At 49.4% G+C, this 19,212-nt stretch overlaps 1 protein-coding gene across 1 annotated transcript; it reads right to left on the reverse strand.

The window, feature by feature from the left end:
• Positions 1 to 14,650: 14,650 nt before the first annotated feature.
• Positions 14,651 to 16,979, reverse strand: LOC143155830 (C-type lectin domain family 4 member E-like). The gene is made up of 4 exons (XM_076328806.1): positions 16,921 to 16,979; positions 16,137 to 16,288; positions 15,790 to 15,911; positions 14,651 to 15,063 (listed from the first exon to the last, which is right to left on the reverse strand). The coding sequence occupies exons 2-4, from the start codon at positions 16,275 to 16,277 to the stop codon at positions 14,922 to 14,924; spliced, it is 405 nt and encodes a 134-aa protein (XP_076184921.1). The 5' UTR covers positions 16,278 to 16,288; positions 16,921 to 16,979; the 3' UTR covers positions 14,651 to 14,921.
• Between the last annotated feature and the right edge of the window lie 2,233 nt (positions 16,980 to 19,212).

Consider the following 19,212-nt stretch of genomic DNA (forward strand, 5'->3'; position numbering starts at 1 on the left):
TTTTCTTACCTACAGTTTCTGTACTGTGAGAGTGCAATATGAAACTGTCCTGCTATTTGGTACTGTTGATGAATAATAGAGCACTATAGGTGGGATTGCACATCTGGAGATCTTTAGTCCAGCTAGCAGCAGGGCTATCTTCAAGGCTACATGAAGTTGTTTAGGTACTTTTTCCTCTTGAGTTTGGACAGTCTCAAGGATGGAGCTCCCACAGTCCTTCTGGCCACGTGTTCCAGTGCCACACCACTCTCAGGAAAGAATTTGTTTCTTGTACCCGATCCAACTTTCCCTTGCAGCAATGCATGAAACTGGTTTTGCTTCTCTTCAGCATACTGACTTGGTGGGATGCAAGGGAATGTATGGGTTAATGAGTTTATGGAGAAGGAATACCCACAGCCTGTGCCTTCTCAACTCCGTTTACATTGAGCCATCAATACATATTTCCAGAGTGTCCAAATCTGTTCACCATTTTACAAAACAGGAAACAAAAAAAACCCCTCTTCCTCTCTCCACCCCAAGCAGATGTAGAAGAAATCCTCTGCAGATGACCAATTACAATTCAAGGGTCCTTTTCATCCACCTCAGAAAATCAGTTATTTCAGACTTCTGTGGTGCCAGTTGCTCAGTGACTCCAAACTGGATAAAGCCATTTCCAGTTGTGGGCAATTATAAGGCTCAAAGAAATGACCTGAGATACAACTAAATTTAATTTTCAACCTAAAATGAAATGGTTGGATCCTTCCAGCTCTTCCAACAAGGACTGGGAGCCTCTGGGGGGGAAGAGGGGTATATTTCTTGGCTGGAAAAGGAAAAGGGTCTACAGGGCAGGAGTGGGGGCACTGTCAGAGCTATGTGAGGGGCCCAGAGCTAGAGCAGCAGGTAGTTCACAAGGCAGAGGTTTCTTGGATCACAAAAAGCAGGAAGGCCCTTTGCAAGGGCCTTTGGACAAAGGGCTGGCCTGCCTTCCTCCTGAGCCGGAGACTGCTGCCTCACAGCCCTGCCTGGAGCATGGCGGCCAGGGCTGCTCCTGCAGGGCTGCAGGACGCCTTTGCTTTTGTGCAGCTTGCTGAGACGGGGCAGGGGAGATGGCAGGGCCTGAGTGGGATGTACTTTGCAGAAACATGTGGGGGGCTGCCAGGAGACAGGAGGAGGTGAAGGGAGCTGGGAGAGGGCGTGTGAGACCAGCAGCTGTGGCTGGGGAGAGATGGGGAAGGGAGGCAGGGGCGGAGGCAGCTGACCAGGATCTGCAGGGTGGGAATGGCCCCCTTCATGGAGAAAACACATCCTCCTCCTGCCAGAGGAGAAAGACAAGGACTTCTGTATGTTCCCTCCACCCCTGCTCAGCTACCAGGGAAAGTACCAACCAGCCCCGGGCCATAAGCCTGTGCTACGGAAGCGTAAAGGGCCGGTCATGGCAGGCTGCTGGTGCAGCTCGGGTGGTCGCTGGGACTGCTGGGCAGTTGTGCTGCATGGGGAACAGCTGCAAGCTTGTGACACAAGACCTGTGATGCAGAAAACTTCTCCCACAGCTCATGGCCCTCAGGAGACAGCTTTTCAAAGCTGCAGCAGCAAAATGCTGCTGCTTCACATCACCAGGTTACCCCAAAGCAGTCTCACTTGCTCAGCAGAAATTTTACTCTCCTGCCCAGAAAGTTGCACCTATCCCACACAGAAATATGCACAGCAATCACAAGGTTTCATGGTCAGGTCCTGCATGACTACACCTGTAGCAGATACATTTGCCTCAGAGGGTTTCTGCCCCCATGTGTGCAGTGCCCATGGATCAGCTGCCCACAGGGTTAAGCTGGCTGAGAGACACTGTGAGGCCTTTTGCATGTGACAAACAAAGACATAATTTGAACTGGCTTAGAGGAAGGCAGGCTGGACAAAGTTCTTGTGTAGAGGCTATGAGACAGGCCTTTGCTTCCCTGTTGACATTTTTCAGGTTCATTATAAGATATTAGAAACTACTGCTGTCCCCAGCTGGAAACAGGTACATCTCCACTGGGGCCAAAGCAGTTAACAGAAGTTTGGCCCTTCATTGCCCAAAAGCTGAATCTTTGCTTTCACAGAAGGTTTGCAGACAAGAGGGGCTGCTCCCTTATTCCTATTTGGACAAACCTGTTGGATTCACAGCATTCACACAGAAGCTGCAAAGTTCAGCAGTATTGGTCTCATTTGCCCTGCATCACTTCTCAAGAAAATCTGTGTCCAAGCAACCTCTTCCAGAACATGTTTGGATACTCATAAGAAGTCTCTACACAGCAGGTTGGCCATCCTACACTGCCACATCTTAAATGTTTGAAATTTGCTTAAAGAATAATGCTTGCTTCTTGATTCAAGGTGGTGAACCAGGCCACCTCAGCCTCTCCTCTTTTGGCATAATAAGAGCCAGATTCAGGGTTTCCCCAGGTCCTCTCTCATCAGATTTCCTCAAGAGAGCCAGGGTGGTCTCTCTTGCTGTAGCCCCACATCCAAGAGACCCAATGAATCCTTCACAGATGTTTTCCTGGAGTGTCACAAATGTGACAGGTTCTCAAGGAAAAGCAGGCAATTCCTGTTTCCATTCTGGTATGTTATTCCTTTCACGAACAGAAGAAATCCTCCCTGTCTGCATGATTAAGTACCTCTAGGTACCAGCCTCTGCAAGAGGGAAATGTCCTTGCATCAGAAGGGAATTATTAAACTTCTCTTTTCCCTACCTACCAGTTGTGTCATTGTCAATTCTCAAGCCATTGGGTAGCTCCAGCCCAAACAGCATAGGAATCAGTATAGACTGTGTTAGCTCTGGCTTCAAAAGCTTGTGTAACAGCTAGTAACTCAGCTCATTGGGGGGAACCTTTTATTTCCTCCGTTAACTCTGCTTTCCCGTCTGCTGAAATGGCTGCAGCTTTACCAAACCAAACACGCTTTTAGTCATATGGTTTAGTTTTAGGTAGTCCTGTGAGGAGCAGGGAGTTGGGACTTGATGATCATTATGGGTCCCTTCCAACTCAAGATATTCTATGATTCTATGATATTGCAAAACTGTAGCTGTAGCTGTAGCTGGAGGGGTGGGAAGAGTCTCAGAATCATACAGAAAGGTTTCTCTTCTTTGCCCTGAGAGGAGTTGATAGTTTCTCCCAACACAGTCTTCGCTGCGACAGCAGAAAGACTTCATTCCAAGTAAGGAGAATGATCTCTTTCACACATGCATCAACATCCAGCTGCACCCATGCCCGACATCATCTTCAGCCCTGCTTATCTCTGGTGTGCTCTGACAAATGGTTTCCATCGTAGTGCATACACACATTGCAATGTGGCATGCCCAGTGGCTTTAGTCTTCTGCCTTCTCCACACCCAGACCAATGCAGAAGTTTACTTCTTTGCTGCCTGTGACAAGTACTTAGAGCCAAACAGAAAAGGAAATCTTGCTAAAATATAAAATTAATTCTTCAGTAGAGGCAGGGCTTGAGCAGACAAGAGTCTCTGTGGGTTGACCATGGGACTGAGGGCGGAGGCAGCCCAAACAGAGAGGGTCCAACTCGGGAGCAAGGTGGGAGGTGCAGGATCCCACCAGAATTGCTGAGCTCTGTAGTTACCTTCTCAGCACCTGTACAGATCAGGTGGGAGCCCATCCCATTGCAGTTCTTGTTCCCATTGCTGGGACATTGTATCAGACAATATGCAGGAGTAGCTGACTTGAAGACCTCTCCAGCCTATTGGACAGCAGATCCTGCCTCACCCTGTGTGTGGAGGACAAGCACAGAGCAAACAATAATGATTTCCATGGGATATCCCATAGTCCCTGGGAACCACACAGGATCATTTCCTCCCTATGTCTAAGGATTTGCCATCTTGTGTTTAGGCCTTTGCCGAGACTGGGATAAAATACGGGTTATGAGAAGATCTTCCTAATATGTTTAGCAGCTCTAGCTACATTAACAAGCTGATTATTGTGGATCTAACCACTCATATGGAAATTTGTGCCTGGAGAAAACTAGTAGTATCTCAGTGTAATCAGACTCACCCCGTCACTATTTCTCCACTCCCTGACTTGAAATGCAGTCTGATGCTTTTCTTTGTCCCTACGTCCTACCTCATAGTTGACTCTCCCTGTTTTTAAGAACAACAATTTTGAGTGGGGACATGTGGGAGTAAGTTAGCCACCTGACTAACATAGGAGGAGTTAAGAAGAGGCAATCTACATAATTTCTGGTGAGCAACTTTTGTCACAGTCCTCCATTCTAAGGTACTGCAGCAAAGCTTTGTGCTCTTTGCAGCTTTGATGTCCATCCAGAAGATATGGAAGAGGACAAGGAGAGGAAAAACAAAAGGGAAGAAAACCTGTCTTTGTTAACTTCTGTAGTTAACGCAATGTCCTCTGGCTATGTTACTTGCAAAAGTGCCATGGGTCACTTCCCTCAGGAGGACCCTTGGCATGATGGCAAGATGACCCGCGGTTCATCTTCCCTTCTTTCTGTGCTGGCTGTTGGGAAGCCATTCTACTGCATGACACTGTTCACCCTGTCAGAGAGGGATGGGAAACTGAGGGTAGTACTGAGGTAGCAGGTTGGGATGAGTGTGCTGTGGGACAGATTAATGCTGTTCTTTCCCCCTGCCTGAAGAGTGGCTGATGTGGAAGCCATATAGTGTGGCTGCACCCCAGAGCCAAAACATTATGAGTGATTTCCAAAACTGCGAGACTGTTTTGCAGTTCTGAAAAGCAAGAAGTGGCAGCTTCCTGTTTCCAGAGTGCTGTGGGTTTTGCTCCTGGAGTGCTGAGGTTTCTGTCCCTCCCTCCACACTACTGAACTCACCAAAGAGTTATTAAAGCAAATGAAAGTGGTGGATGAAAACTGTCCAAGTAACAAACACTATCACACTGTTAATGGGAGCCTAGCTCCCCTGCTCTGAGTAGTTCCAAACAACAGAATTATTGATGACTTGTATCCACATGAGAACAAGCATCTGTGCTTCCTGCACAAACATTCAAGTACCATACAACAAAACAAACATAACTCCATGAGGGAAGCTCTGCCTATGCCAAAACAGTGCCTGTACTGCAGTTGCAATCCCATTCCGTCCAAATGCCTACTCATCTCTGTGAACTAGGCTAGCAGTTCAGGCAGTTCTGGCAGGAAGAAGGTGGAGGGACACAGTATATATTGCTTCAACAAGGCAGCCTGTGCAGTTCTAGCTCTCATGCAACTGATATATAGCAAGGCAACCACAGAGCTGCCATTGCCATTTATCTTTCTAATGGCACAGCCATATGGGCAGGAGAATATCCCATATTTCTGCTAGGCATGTAGGTTGAATGGTGGTAGAACACTGCTGGTTCCATGCAGGTGCAACAGTGTTGGCATGTTGTAGAGCACAGGGGAGCTAGATCTTCAGGCATCCTCGTGGCGTCCCAGGACAGCTGCATTATTAATGCCCATCTACCAAAGTAGTACAGAGCTGAGGTGCTATCCTGCTGCTGTGGTTCCCTTTTGGATCTCCTAGACAGACTCAAGGTAAGTGGGAAGTTTTCTTGAAAGTGGTCTTTGGATCAGAAGGGGTTGGATCCTCTCTCTGTTGGGGCCACCTCTGCCCCAGTGGACAATTCTCTCCTCCAGGGAACTGAGGCCCCCATCTGCCAACCTGATATATCATCTAGGCAGGTTTGCTGTTTGCCAGGGGCTTGCATTTGTGATGTTGTGGAAGGACTGTCAACACTTGTCCAGCCCTCGGACTATTACTCCTTGCTGCTCTTCCATGTGCGCAACAATGATACTGCTGGGGAAGACCTGGAGCGTATCAAGCAGGACTTGGGCGGGGCAAGGGTCAAAGGCATGGGAGCCCAAGTGATGTTCTTCTTGATCCTGCTAGTGAGGGGAAAGGGCCTGAGGAGGAGTGGATGGATTCTGTAGGTCAATAACTAGTTGTGCAGCTGGTGTTAAGTGTTTTTCACCAAGAAGTACTGTTTTGTTATGATCCCGGTAAGAAAGGCACACAGACTCCATAAAGTACCAGTTAAAATGTTATTTATCAGAGATAACACTGTAAAGAAAGATTGGACAGTACAGATAATCTTATGTCCCTTCGGATGCTGGGACCCCTGCATTGTGCAGCACTGAATGGGGCTCCGATCAGGTCACAGGACGCCGAGCAGATCCCATCTTTGCAAGGGTTACCCCATTTTGCTCCTCTGAGTTCTTATAGTACTTTATTACAAGGAAAACAATTCTATTCATCATTTCTTCTGTCCAACAAAAGGGTGTTCACATGGGTACTTCTTGCTGCAGCCTTAGATAAAGGCAACAACACATGGCGTAATTGCTGGTACTGAGTGGGAGCTGCCTGCAGGCTCCTGTTACAATCAACCAGCTAAGTTTATCCTGTGGACAAGAGAGATGGGCAGCACAGCCTGAATGTCACATTGTACACACATCACAGAACAGCACAGCACAGACCTGCACCTACTCAGGTTAACTCTTATGTGGATCACTAACTTCTCAATGGTCTTCTGGTCAGGAGCACTACGGTCGGCAACAGGGTTTTGGTTTCTATGACCATGGGACCCTTTTTTAGGATTGACAGCTGCTTGGAAAAGATGCTTTGAAGAGATGGCATCCACCTGACTAAGTGGGGCAAAAACATCTTTGCCAACAGGCTGGCCAAGCTGGTAAGAAGAGGGTAGTGATCAAGTGGTGCAAAGTCTAGTTGGAGGCCAGTAACTAGTGATGTACCCCAGGGGGTCTAAACTAGATCCAGTCCCGTTTAACAACTTCATTAATGACCTGAATGATGGGGCAGAGTGTACCCTCAGCAAATTTGCTGATTCCATAAAACTGGGAGGAGTGACTCCTCCTCCCTCCTCCAGAAGGTCATGCTGCCATCCAGAGGGACCTTGACAGGCTGGAGAAATGGGCTGACAGGAACCTCATGAAGTTCAGCAAGGGGAAGAGCAAAGCCCTGTTCCTGGGGAGGAACAACCCCATGCACCAGTACATGCTGGGGGCCACCCAGCTGGCAAGCAGCTTTGCAGAAAAGGACCTGGGGTCCTAGTGGACACTAACTTGAACATGAGGCAACAATGTGCCCTTGCTGCAAAGAAGGCTAATGGTATCCCAGGCTGCATTAGGAGGAGCATTGCCAGCAGGTCAGGGGAGCTGATCCTTCCCCTCTGATCAGCAGTGGTGAAGCCACACCTGGAGTACTGTGTCCAGTTCTGGGCTCCCCAGTATAAGAGTGACATGGACATAGTGGAGAGTGTCCAACAAAGGGCCACGAAGGTGATGAAGGGACTGGAGCATCTCTCCTGTGAGGAGAGGCTGAGAGATCTGGGACTGTTCATCCTGGAGAAGAGAAGGCTTGGAGGGATCTTATCAATGTATATAAATACCTGAAGGGAGGGTGCAAGAAAGACGGAGCCAAGCTCTTTTAAGTGGTGCTCAATGACAAGACCAGAGGCAATGGGCACAAACTGAAACACAGAGAGTTCCCTCTGAACATCAGGAAACACCTTTTTACTGTGAGGGTGACCAGGCAGTGGCACAGGTTGCCCAGAGAGTTTGTGGCATCTCCATCCTTGGAGATATATGAAAACCATCTGGACATGATCCTGGGCAACTGGGTCTAGGTGGCCCTGCTTGAGCAGGGGGCTGGACCAGATGACCTCCAGAGACCCCTTCCAACCTCAACCATTCTGTGATTATGTGATTCTGTGAAGAGCTTTAAACCAGGAATTACAGAGGAGGGAGAGGATGACCAGCAATCATGTTAGATTTAGGAAGTGTTTTTTCAAGCAAAGGTTCCGGGGTGATGTGAACAGAAATAATGATCATAATCATAATCAACCAAACAAGGCTGAGGTGGCATCCCCACAAGCACATGCACATAAATACAGAAGTACCCATGAGATATATTAACAGAGAAAGCTTTCATACCCTTTCTGGGAAATGAGCATGCTGCGGTGCCTCTCTGATGTGCCAGTACACCAATGCATGCAGCACAGGGAACAAACAGGAGGAATTAGAAGTCTGTGCGCAGTTACAAGGTTACAGTCTCATTGGGGTCACAGAGACGTGGTGGGATAGCTCACACAACTGAAATGCTGAAATGGGCAGCTAGAAAATGGGCAACAAGAAAATGGCAGAAGCCTCACATTTGCAGGCCCTAGACCTTGTGGGAGAGTTGAACCACAATATTTGCAGGAGGGACAGCACAGCAGGTACAAGCAATCCAGGAGGTTTCTGGGCTGCCTTGATGATAACTTCCTGACACAGGTTATTGAGGAGCTGATGAGGAGAGGTGCTTTGCTGGATCTCACACTTAAAAGCAAGGATAAACTGGTCAGGGATGTGACGGTCAGGCTCAGGATCCTGTGAGGCGGGAGCATGGTGAAAAGCAGGATCACAACCAGAGATTTCAGGAGAACAGACTTTTGCTTGTTCAGGGATCTGCTTGGAAGGATCCTGGACGCTTGGAAGAATCCAAAGAGTTTGGATATCGCCATGGAGAGAATAGGGCTCCAAGGAAGCTGGTTGATATTCAGGGATCATCTCCTCCAAGCTCAAGAGCAGTCCATCCCAATGAGCAAGAAAACATTATCAAGCAAAGGCAGCAGGAGGCCTGCATGAATGAAGAAGAGCTCCTGACAAAACTCAAGCATAAAAAGGGAGCATACAAGAGCTGGAAGCAGGGCAGGTGACCCAGGAGGAATTTAGAGATACAGTCCAGGTGTGCAGGGCTGGGGTTAGGAAAGCCAAAGCCTACCATCTGAAGTTGAATATGACAAGGAATGTGAAGGGCAACAAGAAAATCTTCTACCTGTTTATCAGCAGCAAAAGGAAAACCAGGGGAAATGTGGGCCTGCTGCTGACTGGGGCAGGGGACCTGGTAACAAGGAATACAGAAAAAGCTGAGATACTTAATCCCTTCTTCACTGCAGTCTTCACTGTTAAGACCAGCCTTCAGGAATCACAGGCCCCTCATATAAGAGGGAAAATCTGGAGCAATACAGATTTAGCCTTGGTGGGGGAGGATTGGGTTAGAGAACATATAAACAAACTGGTCTATGGAGCCTTGCGGGATGCACCCACAAGTGCTGAAGGACCAGGCAGATGTCATTGTGAAGCCACCCTCAATTATCTTTGAAATGTCCTGGCCATTGGGAGACATTTCTGAGGCCTGGAAGAAAGCAAATGTTACTCCTGTCTTCTAGAAGGGCAAGAAAGAGTAACTGGAGAACAACAGGCCAGTCAGGCTCACCTCAATCCCTGGAAAGCTGGTGGAGCAACTAACCTTTGAAATCATTTCCAGACACATGAAGGACAAGAAGGTGATTAGGTGTAGTCCACATAGATTTACAAAGAGGAGATCATGTCTGACCAACCTGCTAGCCTTATACAATGAGATGACTTGTTCCATGGATGAGGAGAGCAGTGCCTGTTGTTTATCTTGACTTTAGCAAGGCTTTTGACACTGTTTCCCATAATATCCTCATAGACCAGCTGATGAAGTGCAGGCATGAAGTGGAGAGTGAGGTGGATCGAAAAGTGGCTGAATTGCTGGGCTGAAAGGATTGTAATAAGCGGCATGAAGTGCAGCTGGAGGCCAGTCACTAGTGGTGTCCCACAAGGGGCAGATACTGCATCCAATACTGTTTAACATTTCCATGTCTATAGTTATGAATCACACCAGCCAGGAGGCAGACCCTAACTTTGCAGAGATCAATGCTGAAAGGAGGTCATCAGTCTCTTCTCCCAAGTAGCAAGTGATAGGACAAGAGGAAACAGCCTCAAGCTGCGCCAGGGGAGGTTTAGATTGGATATTAGGAAAAATTTCTTCACTGAAAGGATTGTCAAGCATTGGAACAGGCTGTCCAGGGAAGTGGTTGAGTCACCATCCCTGAGGTATTTCAAAGACGTGGAGATGTGGCACTTAGGGACATGGTTTAGTGGTGGACTTGGCAGTATTAGGGTTGGACTCGATGATCTTAAAGGTCTTTTCCAACCTAAATAATTCTGTGATTTAGGCCACTCTGCCAAGGTGTGGGTGGTGACAGGCACTGTGCATGGCATAATGCCAAAGCAAAGGACAGAGGCAGCTAGTTCTTTGTTTTCTGCTAGTGGAGAGTGCTTTGAAAATGGAAGTTCAAGGAACCAGTTTGGAACTCATCAGAAAGGTCTGCAAAAACTATAGCTGGTGCAGAAAAGACTCCAGTGAGGATGTGGTAGCTCTAATTCAGACCTCAGTCAGACAGACAAAGGTGAATTGAAGCTGTTACAGAAATCATGAGGGTGGCTTAACTCTTCTGGGAGCGCTGTGCACAAAGAGCTCTGAGTTTCCATGGAACAGCCTGCTGCATCTTGGACTTCTAGGACTGACAGTCCCTCACCTTGGCTTCATGTCTAAGTGGGCTGTGGGGAAAACATTCATAAATAAGAACAGAGGTCTCTGTCCATCCAGGATTTCAAGGTCTTCGACACTTGGACAAACACAAGAAACACTGAGTGTCATGTTAAAGTCGTGAAGCTGAAAGATCAAAAACCTCAGATGAAGAAGGAGCAGAAGATGCTGTGGTGGCCCTCGAGACCAATCATTGGTCCCTGAGAGGCTGACAAGGCTAATGAGAGGTGGGGTCAGCACCAACGCTGAGAAAGCAGCAGCACAGCAACCTGTGGCTCACAGCAGAGACCAGAGCAGAGCCAGCCTGGCTGCACTTTCCCCAGGGACAGACTGTGTTTCTCAGGGAAACTACACTGAATTACTCAGTGAGGCAAATAAGTGACCAGATCCCACTAACACCTTCAGGTGGAACTTGTTGGGAGTTGCAAAATCCAGTAGCCTGAGAGGTGAGGCTGCCACAGCTCTGTTTCCCCTGCTCCAGCCAGTAATGAGGTTGAGCATTTATTTCTAGTAAGCAAACACACATATAAAATATACACTCACATGCGGACTCGGCCAGTCACACAGACATAGTAGACAGCATACAAATAGACAGCACAGACAGAAACACTCAGCACTCATGCAAATACAAAGAGCACCAAAGGCCTCAGCCCGTTATCAGCTCTTTGGCTGATCAGGATGAAGGTCCATTGGTGTGTAGCTACACAGTGGGGATCCCTCAGTAACTGGCCTTAGACACTCAGTCTACTCAGTAGCTGTCCCTTGGATCCCATTGTCTTCAGGTGCCTCATGCACAGACACGCACATGCAAGTGGATCTTTCAGTCAACCCCAGGACCTTACCAGGAGTTGGCATAGACCTCCTGGTCCCTCTGGTAGTCAAACCACAGACCCTCAAGTCTCCCCAGTAGCTGGTCCAAACTTATGGCTGCCTTGATTCCAGACTGCCAAGTGGCTTACCCTACTCACTAGCTGATCCATCTTGATATTAGCTAGGGATCACACCCTGACATACATACCCACACAACACATACCTGTTGTGGTCTCTCCAGTTGGTAGCACCCCAGACACACAGGTGCCTATAGTTCTTGGTCCCCACTCCAGTTGTTGGCTCTGAGACTCTCATTCTCTCACTCCCATTGTTTGTACCAAAGATGCATGGACACCTATGAACCACGGTTAGACCACAGCCCCTAGCACATCGACTCTTACCCGCTTCCTTCTTTCCAGTTACTGGCATCACACATACATGGACCCCTATGACCCCTGGTCCCACTTGTCATTGGCACTTAGACCAAGACAGAGTCATGTCACCCAGGAAAACAGTCAGAAATGAAGTTAGATAAGAAGACAGGATGGACTGCAGTGATCAGGCACAGAATGTGGCCAGACAAGTGTACTGACCAGCAACCTGTTTACATGGGACTGCTCCCTCTTCTCAAAATGACCTTGATCCTTCCCTTCCCCCACCTTTGGTTCCTCACCTCAACATGCCATAAAAAGTCTCACACAATCCCAAAATGCTCTTCCTAGCATCCCATAATGTGTCATATACCCCTGTAGGCAGTAAAGCCCCTCAGTCTGCCAGGTGGTGTGGGGAGCCTCTCCCATTGAGTCATCTAGATGGGTTTCACACCCAGTCCATGGGCTGATTATTGTCCTGTGACAGCCTTAGGAGGAACCAGGCGAGCGTACTCTGTTTCTCTGATTAGGTTACTGCAGTTCCTCTACCTGCCATCAGACCTCTGTGCTCCTCTGTGTTTGGGGAGAAGATCCTCTAATCACATAACCAAACCGAATCCTCAGATGTGGTGGATTCAAAGCTCTGTAATTTTAGGCACGGTGCATTTGGAAGCAGGAAGCTACCAGTCAGAAAGGCATTTTCCTTATACTTGCCAGGAGCTAGGATGTTGGTAAGCAAGCCAATAAGTGAGAAAGCTGAAACCTGTTAATGCCTGTGAACTACAGGATCTCAAGTGCACAGTGGCCAGTGTGATAATCATCACCACTCAGGAGCAGATACCGCTGGCGTCTGTTATCCTCAGGTGAATCAAGCAAAGGACAGACTCAGGGACAAACCCTGGGACAAGTGACTACAACACTGCTTTGCAGGAGTGAGCTTGGCCCTCATAAAACTCCTTAAAGAGAGGAGGAAACTCCTTGTCCAACAGTGGGTCTCCGGGGGAGGCATATTAACTCTAGGGCTAGATGTATGACATAGGGGGAAAGAGGTAAATTATGCTGTTCTGCTCACAGCTAGAGCATTGGGCTCAGCCAGAGTCAGAGGGGAATGGGAGGAGTCCGAGGCAAAGTAAGAAAATGGTGGAAAGAAGTCTGTTAAGTAGGACCTGTGAGGAAAGGTGAGGCTTGGGACTGGGAAAAAGCAGTTGGAAGAGGGGAGGAGGGAAGCATCTTAGCCACAAAGAGACTGTGAAGAACACAGTGGTCCTGTTGCCACCAGAGTACACTGGAGGACATTAACTCAAGTGGCAGCAGAGAAAGATTTTGTTCTACGTGAGGTACACCACTGTCCTGTGAAGTTGGAAAGGACCGGAGCACCAGGAAGGGGAAGAGAGGCCATTTCCAGCACTGCACTTCTCCAGTTCCCTGATACCACCACAAGTCTCCGCTGACCACCACTTTCTGGCAGCTGTCTGTGACACTGCTTTGTGTTGGTTTGTGTTATTGACAGTATCCTGTGGAATTAAGTCAAATCCCTGCAAGTGTCAATACTACACCAGTGGAAATACCCCCGTCAACCAGTGGGGGTGGCTAGTTTCAAAAAAAAGACTCCTGAATCTTCCCACCTGTCAGATTATGTGGTTGAACAACATCAGGCAATTATGAACCCCAGGAACCTCATCACTGAAAATGTATCGGGGGTCCAGGTGTCCAAGCCAGCTCCCAGACAGACATAGGGGTCTGGGAGGCAGCTACTGGGAAGACCAGAAGTCTTGACTAGCTACTGGAAAGACCTTTTTTTTATTGTGTCTGGCGTGAGACAGAGTATAGGGAAGACCAGGGGATTTAAGGGCCAGCTATGTGTAGACTGAATGACTAAGCCTTGCTACTGGAGGGGTCCATATTACATATGTGTAAACATATATTTTTTCTACTAGCAGGCTTTCATCCCGCAGGCAGCCAGAGAGGGGAACAGGATCAGACTGCCCATGCTGTTTGTGTTTTCATCAGTGCTTTCTGTCTGTGTTGACCTGTGTGGCTGCTTATATGTACATATTCTTTTTCTTCTATATGTATCTGTATATGTACATATTGTACATACACGCTCAGTCTCACTACCATCTGGAGCTGGGGACGTGGAGCTGCAGCAGCCTTGCCTCTGCTGGGCTACGGGATTCAGCAGTTCCTGCCACTACCCCCTGCCATTCACAGAACTACTCCCATCGATTGGCTTAGGAAGGCAAATCTCCTGGTCACCTTGTCTCCAGTACAAATTCTCCCCTCTCTCTGGGACACAGAGAGAGGATTCACTTTCATAGGTAGGACAGAATCGCACAGGCAGGAGATGCACACCAGTGCCCTTTGCAGAGCTGGCACTGTTTGGTCAGGAAAGCTTAGGCAGATGATGTTTCCTGAGGCAAACAAAAATGGGGCCAGGAAGTGGGAATGGGTGGAGAAAAGGTGGGATCCATGGTGGCATATGGTCTGCAGCAGAACATGAAGGCAATTCAATAGGCAATGCACTTCTGGAAGGGACCTCATGCTACAGGAGCCCTGTCCCTTCCTGCCTCTTCTGCAGCATGGTCTGGCCTGGGCAGGTATGGCCTTACAGGGACCACTGAGGTGTCGGCCTCCCAGTAAGGCTGCTGCATCAGATGAGTCTGGGATCAGCTCTGAGTTGGGAAAAGGACTTCTTCCTAGAGGTGGCACTGAAGGCCCCAGTCATTTTGCCACTGGGAACAGCTCCTCATACTTGGTCAACCATGTGCAGGTCAGACTCCTGGCACAAGCTCCTGTTACTCTCCCGGGCAAGACTTTCAGCAATGGAAACAAATAGTCATCATATCCCTAGAGCTGGTTTCCTGTGCCCAGTCCCCTCCAGAGCTTTGGCTGTGTGCAATGGGACTGTAGCCAGGTTGTCTCTGGGGGGTTTACTCTCACTGGGTGGCTGCAACTTCTGCTGCAGTAGTTGCCTAAGGCTCTATCCTGGCACAGGAACACGTTTTGATTCTGCTTATACAAACCACCTGCAGCTTAGAGAGGGAAAGAGGAAGAGGGAGAAAGACACACACACAGAGCACAGAGCCTTTTTCGTTGGCCTAATGCTGTATTTTCTCTTGTATAGGAAATCAATATTTATTCAGCAAAACCAATGCAAGAAGAGGACATTCTCTACGTGCCCCAAGAAAAAGCAGACACCTCTGCTCAGGGAGACAGAGGAAATCACAGCTCTGAACATCTGTCTTCCATTCCTGTGTCTTCTTCCTGGAGAACTCAACCTCTTTTCAGCCAGTGGCTGCCAGACCCACTCAGAAGGAATAGGACACAAAAGCCCAGGATTCATTCAGGATGAGGGTCGCTCCATCACGCAGTTACTGCTGCAGCTTCACAAATTCGATTATGGCTCTCACAGCGGGCATCATTCCAGTTGTCTATTTCTGTAGTACTCTGGATTACAACGCACATCTCAACAGCCACATTACTTGGTTCCCCTGTCCGCCAGAACCTGAGATAGAGACAGACTGTTACTCCCAGCGTACCCCATAGAGCACTGCTGGAGGAGGCCACAGCAGGACGCAAGGCTTGGCGGGGAGAGAGAAAAATTCCAGATGCTGATTCACGGACAGAAGCAGAACCCTTCCTCCCGCTTTGCTATCCCACTGGCACCAGTCTTATGTGGAAAGCTGCCTTCTTCCTACAGCCAGCACAACAGGGACCTGCTCAGTCCTGGTGGGGGGAGCTGCTCACCACCACTCACCCCACGCACTTCACACCCAGCAGAGGCATGTGGCTGCCTCCAGGGCAAGTTTGTCCTCCAGAAGGAGGCGCAGCAAGGACAGCCCTGGTGACCTCTCCCTGTGCCCCATCTCTCCCACAGCATCACAGCACTGGCCTGTGCATATACGTGCACATATGCATGGTGGGGGCAGTATGGAGGTCAGGCAAGGCTGGTCATCTCCGAAGGGTTCTTCCTGCTGGCGAGATGCAGCTGCTTCTGTGCCTGCAGCACTGATGGCCACGTCACAGGTAGTTAACTAACAACCACTAACCAGCATGGATGGGGACGTGTCAACCTGGTGTCCTACCCAGCCCTCTCTCCTGCTCCATCATTGTCCTCTCACAGGGATTTGTCTCACCTCTCTCTCATGCACCAACAGACACCCTCACATCTCTCCTACTCTCTTGCACTGCCAGGAGCCACGCTAAGCACTCTCCATCCGGCGATACTCACGCTGCCGTCTCATTATACGGAGTCTGGTCCACCCACCGCCAGTGGCCCACCACCTGTGCACGCAGACCGATGTAGTAATTCGTTCCTATTCGAGATTGTCGTAGCTCGTTAGTGAGGAAAGCCTGGAAATCAGGGAGAGTGCAATGTCCATGAGGTGCAGGACTAAGCAGAGGGAGGAGGCAGGAGTCCCTGTGGGGTGGGGCTGGTGGCAGAGGGAAGCCGGTGCTGAAGGGATGCAGAAAGGACATCCCCCCTCCCCTGCAGGAGCAAGGAGGGCCTCTGAGTGCCCTCCAGGGCCTGGCACTGTGTCTCTGGCTGCTGTGCCCCTCTCTCAGCCCTGCACGTACCTGCTCTGCTTTGCTGTTGATCACCACCAGGCGGGATTCCATCCTAGTGCAGTTCTGCACACTCTCAGCCCAGGGCATCTTGTCATCTGACACGTAATAGCAGCTCTTTTGGAAGTGTTTCCAGCCCTTCGGGCAGCACATCCAGTCTTGCCCTGCGTGGAGAGACACCACAGAGATGAACGCTAATAACGAGAGAGATAGTGACTGCAAGGATCCCAGTTCTGCAGGGACAAAGCTCCTGTTCTCCTTAGATCACTTTTCCTGACAGAAAGGGCTTGAATAAACAAGGATAGTACAGATAGTTCTTCCAATTGCTTTGGAGTATGACCAGTGAGCTTTGTGCACACAAATCCATGGTAGTCCTTGTAACATGACCTCAGGTCTTGACCTGACAAAGACAAAGTTAGTTTGGTGATCTGGTTTGACTTCTCCTTGCACAGTCTCCTTTAGGCCTTCAGCCCCAGGGAACAGGGAATAGTGCTGCTTTCCCTGACTACAGCTGCACTTCTGTTATTGCTCCACGGTTAACCTTCCCTGTGCGGCTGTATGCTGCCCCTTTTGTTTTGTCAGTGTTCACAGCCACCCTGCCCTCCAGGACATCATTCACATGGCCCTCTCCTCCCCCTAAGCTCTTAGCAGGAAATCCTTTTTCTCCCCACCTCTCTCCTCTGGAGTCCGCCTCTCCAGACTCTGCTCCCACTGCTCCTTGCTGTCAGAGCAGACCCCACCATTCATTGCCCAATTCATCCCAAAGACCTCCTGCACCCCTGCCAGCACTACTGACCTTTGCCTCGCGGCACTGCCGAGACGCACCGCCACTCCGTGAATCTCTGCCGCAGGGCTGTGGGCTGGTCACCACTGTGGGAGCAGGGAGCGACTGGAAAGGCAGAGGAAAGGCGGCAGGATTACTCCTTCCTCCCGGCTCCTCACACACCATCTCTGGGCTTCACTCTTGTTTCCCCACTTCCCCACCAAGCACTGTCTCAGCATCGCCTCTCCTCGGGCTGTCTCCTTCCTTTTCACAAGCGGTAACTGCCATCCTCTCGGCAAAGGGAACCGGCATTTCTGCCCCCGGCATCCCACAGCTGCCCGAAAGGACTCCTCTGCCCACTGACTGACAAGATCTAGCCAGGATGACCTGGCCAGCAAAGCTAGAGAAGCCTGCGACCCACCCGAGCAGCGCCTGGTGGCTGTAGCCAGCCTGTGGTTTGTCAGCAGAGTCTGTCCCAGCACCGAGCAGCTGACATCAGGCCCCCTCGGGTGCTGTGGAGCAGAAGGCGGGCTGTTAGTGGATCCCTGGTCCAAGGCTCTGAGAAAACTGGCCCAAACTGGCTGCCTTCCCGGGCAGAAAGAGACAATCTTTCAGGTCAGAGAGCAGAAGGACCACTGGAAGGACATCACACTGAGGCCATGCCAGACAGGGTGGGATTGATTCCACCCCACCACAGGCATTTACCATGTAGATACCTACAGCCAAGCTGCCTGTCTAAATCTCTTTACAATCAGCAAATAAAAAGCAGCACTTCAGTGGCACAGCTTATCTCTTCCTAAGACAGACATCAACAGTAGTTTGGATGAGTAACACATCAGACGGGTCCAGTTCATCAGCAACAAAGACAGCCCAGGTGAAGGTAATCACATACAGCTAGAGCTGCTGAAACCAGGGTGGAAGGTAAACTCCTAGGACTTACTAGCCAGTTTATGGGGAATAACACAGTGTTGGTGACAAGTGTCAGCAGGCCACACCCACAACCCGAAGGACTTACCGCTAACTCAAACGCTCAGGGATATTGATTGGAAGCTCATCAGGGTGTGCGAAGTAATACAGATGTCTATTTTTATCAACCGTTTCATTCAGGAGTATTGTTACTAGTGCGGAGGGCAGAGTAATCATAGTGGCCTCTGTGACTGATTTCCTACAAAGAAGTGAGTTCCTACAATGGAAGAAGGCTCAGAGGAGATGGGCAAGGGCCATGCGTGGCTGACCACACCTGTTGCAAAGAAAGGTGACCTTATCTCAACACAAGGGGGACCAGACGGTGGCCTTTGTTCTAGTTCAGTTGAGTGAATCAACCAGTTGTATCATCAGGTGAGTGAATTGACCAGCTGTGTGACTGTTCATCCCTCTAAAGGTCAAAAAGAGGGCAACATCTTCCTAAGTCAGGCAGAACAGCATGGGGTGAGTGCATACGTGGCTCAGCCCAAAATAGTGTGAAAAACGGAATGACTAACAGAGACGTGTCTGAAGAAGGCAATGGCTCTGAGCTGGCTTTAACCCACATATTCCTTCTGGGTCCTTGGGGACACCCAGTGTCTTGATGTTGAGCATACTGCAGAGGCTGGTAATGAGAATCACATTTGTATTGTGATTCAACTGTGCATTGCAATTGCTACCCTCAGCCCAGCACAACTCATCATCTGACAGATAATAGCAGCTTTTTTGAAAGCATCTCCAGCCCTTTGGGCAGCATGTCCAGCCTCGCTCTGTGTGGGGTGAGACCGCAGAAATGAATGCTAATAACAAGAGAGATGGTGACTGCAAGGATCCCTGTCCTCCAGCAAGAATGCTCAACTGTTTTCCCCAGTTCACTGTGCAGGGTAGTGACCTCCCCTACAGTTTGGCTCCTGCCCCAACAAGGACAGAAAAGTTAGATGTTACTGGAGATCATGCTCAGTAACTCCCATGCACTGTTTCAGGGGCTGCTGACCTGCTCTAGTCACGCATCTTGATGCCCGTCATTAAACAAACCCCATATTGTTCTCCTGAAGTAGTCTTAACCCCTCACCCAGAACAAGCCTGTGGTAGTCCTGTCGGCCTCAGCCATGAGGATTGTTTCCTCACCAGCAACCTGAAAAACTCCTTATTATTGAAAACCTTATTGCTATCACCCTGTGATGTTCATACCTATGCTGCCCTGACAGGACCCCACAACTCCACCTCTGTCTTCTCCTTAGTCACTGCATAAAGGCTCCAGTTTTCCTCTCCTCAGGAGTCCCATCCAGCCCTGTCCATCTACTTGCTCTTTAGCCAGACCTTGAAGGGCCCTTTCTCCCAGCCCCAGACCCTCATGTTTGC

The sequence above is a fragment of the Aptenodytes patagonicus genome, chromosome 1 (assembly GCF_965638725.1).
Source record: "Aptenodytes patagonicus chromosome 1, bAptPat1.pri.cur, whole genome shotgun sequence".
Lineage (NCBI taxonomy): Eukaryota > Metazoa > Chordata > Aves > Sphenisciformes > Spheniscidae > Aptenodytes > Aptenodytes patagonicus.